The sequence below is a fragment of the Lactuca sativa genome, chromosome 8, assembly GCF_002870075.4.
Source record: "Lactuca sativa cultivar Salinas chromosome 8, Lsat_Salinas_v11, whole genome shotgun sequence".
NCBI classification, from domain to species: domain Eukaryota; kingdom Viridiplantae; phylum Streptophyta; class Magnoliopsida; order Asterales; family Asteraceae; genus Lactuca; species Lactuca sativa.
The window spans coordinates 277,344,183-277,348,038 of record NC_056630.2 but is presented as its reverse complement, the minus strand read 5'-3'; the positions used below and the strand labels follow the sequence as shown (position 1 = coordinate 277,348,038).

General features: G+C 31.5%; 2 protein-coding genes across 3 annotated transcripts; both read left to right on the top strand.

Moving 5' to 3' along the window:
* The first annotated feature begins 430 nt into the window (after positions 1-430).
* LOC111904911 (calcium-binding protein CML38) lies at positions 431-1,335 on the top strand. 2 transcript variants are annotated; one of them, XM_023900616.3, is made up of 2 exons: positions 431-558; positions 715-1,335. In XM_023900616.3, exon 2 carries the CDS (start codon positions 727-729, stop codon positions 1,147-1,149), a length of 423 nt encoding a protein of 140 aa, XP_023756384.1. In that variant the 5' UTR covers positions 431-558; positions 715-726; the 3' UTR covers positions 1,150-1,335. The 2 variants fall into 2 exon arrangements, with proteins under 2 accessions (XP_023756384.1, XP_023756383.1); XM_023900615.3 differs by having other exon boundaries at positions 466-619.
* A 1,029-nt stretch (positions 1,336-2,364) lies between these two features.
* Positions 2,365-3,232, top strand: LOC111904910 (calcium-binding protein CML38-like). Its single transcript, XM_023900614.3, has one exon. It carries the CDS (start codon positions 2,602-2,604, stop codon positions 3,022-3,024), a length of 423 nt encoding a protein of 140 aa, XP_023756382.1. The 5' UTR covers positions 2,365-2,601; the 3' UTR covers positions 3,025-3,232.
* Positions 3,233-3,856: the final 624 nt, after the last annotated feature.

Here is a 3,856-nt window from a genome sequence, read left to right as displayed (position 1 = left end):
TCTTTCGTTTTAATATCTTATTTATGCAAACAATATTTTTGACATTTGAAACAAGTAAATAACTTGTATGGACTATATTTATTTGTGTTAAATGTATATTTAAAAAAAAAGGTAAAAAAGAAAAATTGAAATAAAAAAATTATAAAAAATGATATTTAAAAAAATAGTAAAAAAACTGAAATAAAATAAAAAGTAAAAAAAATGGATATTTAAAATATAAAAAATAAAAAAACTGAAAAATTGAAAAAAATAAAATAAAATAAATTCGGTAAATATTTTTCAGTAAATGTTTTTTTTCAATAAACTTATTTTAGTCAAAAAAAAAAAAAAAAAAAAAGTAAAAACGTGAAAAACAATAATTTTTGAATTCATAAATTCATAATTAGTATACTCGATTTAAAGAAAAAATATTGAAAGATTTAAAGAAAAAATGGAATAAATGTGATAATCGAAGCTTTGAAGTTTCGTGGTGACACAATATTTCTGCAATTGCCTTGCAGCTTCGTCCCAGGGCATCAAATCCTTGGATAAACCGCTTGAAATTAAACCCGCAATTAGGTTTCGTTTCGTCTCAGTATCAAATTGAATTCAAAAATTTCTGCATCAACGCGTATAATGAGTATCTATATAACGCTTTCTAGTTTCTACAATTCTTCATATTAATTATTTTACTTCAGTTTCTTCCAACTCCTAATCCAGAACATCACTCAACAGGTCTCTGAAATCATGAACAAATCTAGTGAATACAGATGTGTATTCAATCACATCGATATAGATGGAAATGGTATGATCTCTCCATCAGAGCTGCAACGCTGCATCGGATTGATCTGGAACCAAGGAATTTTACTCGAAGAGATTGAAGTTGCTGTGGAATTGTCACAGGGAAACAACGGACAATTAGGGTTTGAAGATTTTGTTGGTTTAATGGAAAGCGCAAAGGAAGAAGAGAAGCTTGAGGACTTGAGGAAAACTTTCAGAATATATCAAATGGATGGGACTGATTGCATCACTCCGAAAAGCTTAAACAGGATGCTGAATCGACTCGGTGAGTCGAGAAGTGTGGATGAGTGTGTTGGGATGATTAATCGATTTGATCTCAATGGTGATGGAGTTCTCAACTTTGATGAATTCAAACAAATGATGCTTTGAGATTTCGAATCGTTTCATCTAATTTCACATTCTTGTATTATGGAATCCATCCATTTGGAAGATGTAAAAATGAATTCAGAATTCTTATTCAAGTATATAGTAAAAGAAATAAAATAGATAATACACCTGGTGTTGATGCCATAAAATAAATCCAGTTTGAATGCATCTCAACATATTTTAAATCAATTTTTTCATAAGAATGGACACCTGGTGGACTGGTTTGTAGAGTAGCGTACGTTTAAGTTGTCTTCTCAACCTTATATGCTTAACAAGATGGTTTAGCAAAGGTTTCAACATGAAGATCTGATTTGCATCAAATTGGTTGTTGAATACTTGATTACAAAAAGAAATATTGGTTCTTTTTAGCTGCATTTTTATGATATGGCCATATTTTTTCAATTGCTACAACAACTAAATGTCAATGTGGTCGTATTTTGTGTAGCCTATGTCGATTGTTATACTTGTGTATGGATCTTAACACACTCATGTGCTATGTTTGCAAGTTTCTTCCAAAAAAGATAGATCATGTTCAGTGGTTTTGTCATTTAGTTGTCGTTTGGTCAAAGTTTTTAATTGGGTTGATGTTACTACTCTTATAAACAAGTTTTTAATTGGCTCTCAAGGCTATTTTAGGAGTGATACTTTGGGTGATATAGAGGTTTAAAAACAAGATGATGTTTGGTGATAAACTTCAATTCTGGAGTATAATAGATTTTTTTTTTTTTTAATGATTTGTTAACAGAAACAAGATAAAGTTTAATGTTTATTTTGGAGCGATTGGATGGAAAACCCCTTGATGGCATTATCTTTGTAACTGTTTTTTTTTTCTTTTCAAACTTCTTTCTAGCACTAATATATTCTAACTTTTTTTTTTTAAACTAACTAACAAAAACACAAAACTCAAAATTTTGAAGTTATAATTCTCAAATGTTGAACTTAAAATATTAATATAACTTAATTAGGGACCAAATAATCGGTTGTAAAATATTTAATATTATTAGTCTACAGTTAACAATAGAAAATAAGACCAAATTATACCTTTTTGGATGTTCCTGGAAGAGTTGTGCATCTCGATCATACAAATTAAAACGTGAAAAACAATATTCTTCAAAATTTTTATATAAAAAACTCAATCCTCCTTTTAATATACAAAAAAATTAAAGATTGAAATAAATGTAATAATTGAAGCTTTGATGACGCAATAATTCTGCAATTTCCTTTCACCTTCGTCCCAAGCCATCAAATCCGTGGAGAAACCGCTTGAAATTTAACCCGCAATTGGGTTTTCGTTTCGTCTCAGTAACAAATTCAATTCGAAATTTCTGGCAACAACGCGTATAATGAGTATCTATATAACCCATTCTACAATTCTATCAACACCATCAATTCTTCATATTAAGTTTTTTCCAACTACTCCTTTCACAGAAATTCACTCACCACTTCTCCAGAATCATGAACAAATCTAGTGAATACCAACGCGTATTCAATCACATCGATATAGATGGAAATGGTATGATATCTCCATCAGAGCTGCAACACTGCATCGGGTTGATCTGGAACGAAGGAATTTTACTCGAAGAGGTAGAAGTTGCTGTGAAATCGTCACAAGGAAACAATGGACAGTTAGGGTTTGAAGATTTTCTTGGATTAATGGAAAGCGCAAAGGAAGAAGAGAAGCTTGAGGACTTGAGGAAAGCTTTCAGAATGTATCAAATGGATGGGACTGATTGCATCACTCCCAAGAGCTTAAAACGGATGCTGAATCGACTCGGTGAGTCCAGAAGTTTGGATGAGTGTGTTGGTATGATTAATCGATTTGATCTCAATGGGGATGGAGTTCTCAACTTTGATGAATTCAAACAAATGATGCTTTGAGACTTCAAATCGTTTTGTTTGTATTATGGATAATCCATCAAATTCGAAGATGTAAAAAGAATTCTTATTCAAGTATAGTAAAAGAAATAAAAGAGATAATACCCTGGTGTTGATGCCATAAGATAAATCCAGTTTGAATGCATCTCAACAGATTGTAAATCCAATTTTTGATAAGAATGGACACCTGGTTGGACTCGTTTGCAGAGAATCTGGTCTTCTCAACCTTATATGATTACATCCATTGCTGTTTTATCATTCCATATTATACTTGAGACAATGAACTTGTTAATTAGAAACAGTTGATCTGAAAGATATTGGAAATCATAATGGTAAGGTTTGTAAAGATTGCAACTTGTTGTAGAACATTTATGCATTTGCCTTGGTATTCTTATGTGTAGTTCCGTGATACTTTTCGGCAAAGTTCTTTCACATCCTTCACAATTAAATTGAACCTCCCTAAGCTTTACTTGCTTTGGAAACATTATTTTGAGGACTTGAAGGTATAAAATTGATTTTGGGTTTCACCGGTGAGGAAGGGTGACGAAAAAAGGCAAGGAAGAGGAACACTGATGGTGATGGGAGGGGAGAGGAGAAGAAGATGGAGAAGGATGTGCATAAGGGTAGAGCGGGTTTACAATTTAATATTTATAAAAAAAAATAGATAAATAAATAAATAAATACATGATAAAGATAAAAAATAATATGAGAAAATGACAAAATACACATTTTATATTTTTATATGGTTTAGAGAAAGGGGTGCAGCCGAGCCCGAGTCTAGTCAGGCTCGGCTCGGGCTTGTTTAATTTATATGAAGCTCGAGCTTTCTTGTATT

Coding starts and splice junctions, on each gene's coding strand:
- LOC111904910 (XM_023900614.3), top strand. CDS start 2,602: ATGAACAAATCTAGTGAATACCAACGCGTATTCAATCACATCGATATA.
- LOC111904911 (XM_023900616.3), top strand. CDS start 727: ATGAACAAATCTAGTGAATACAGATGTGTATTCAATCACATCGATATA.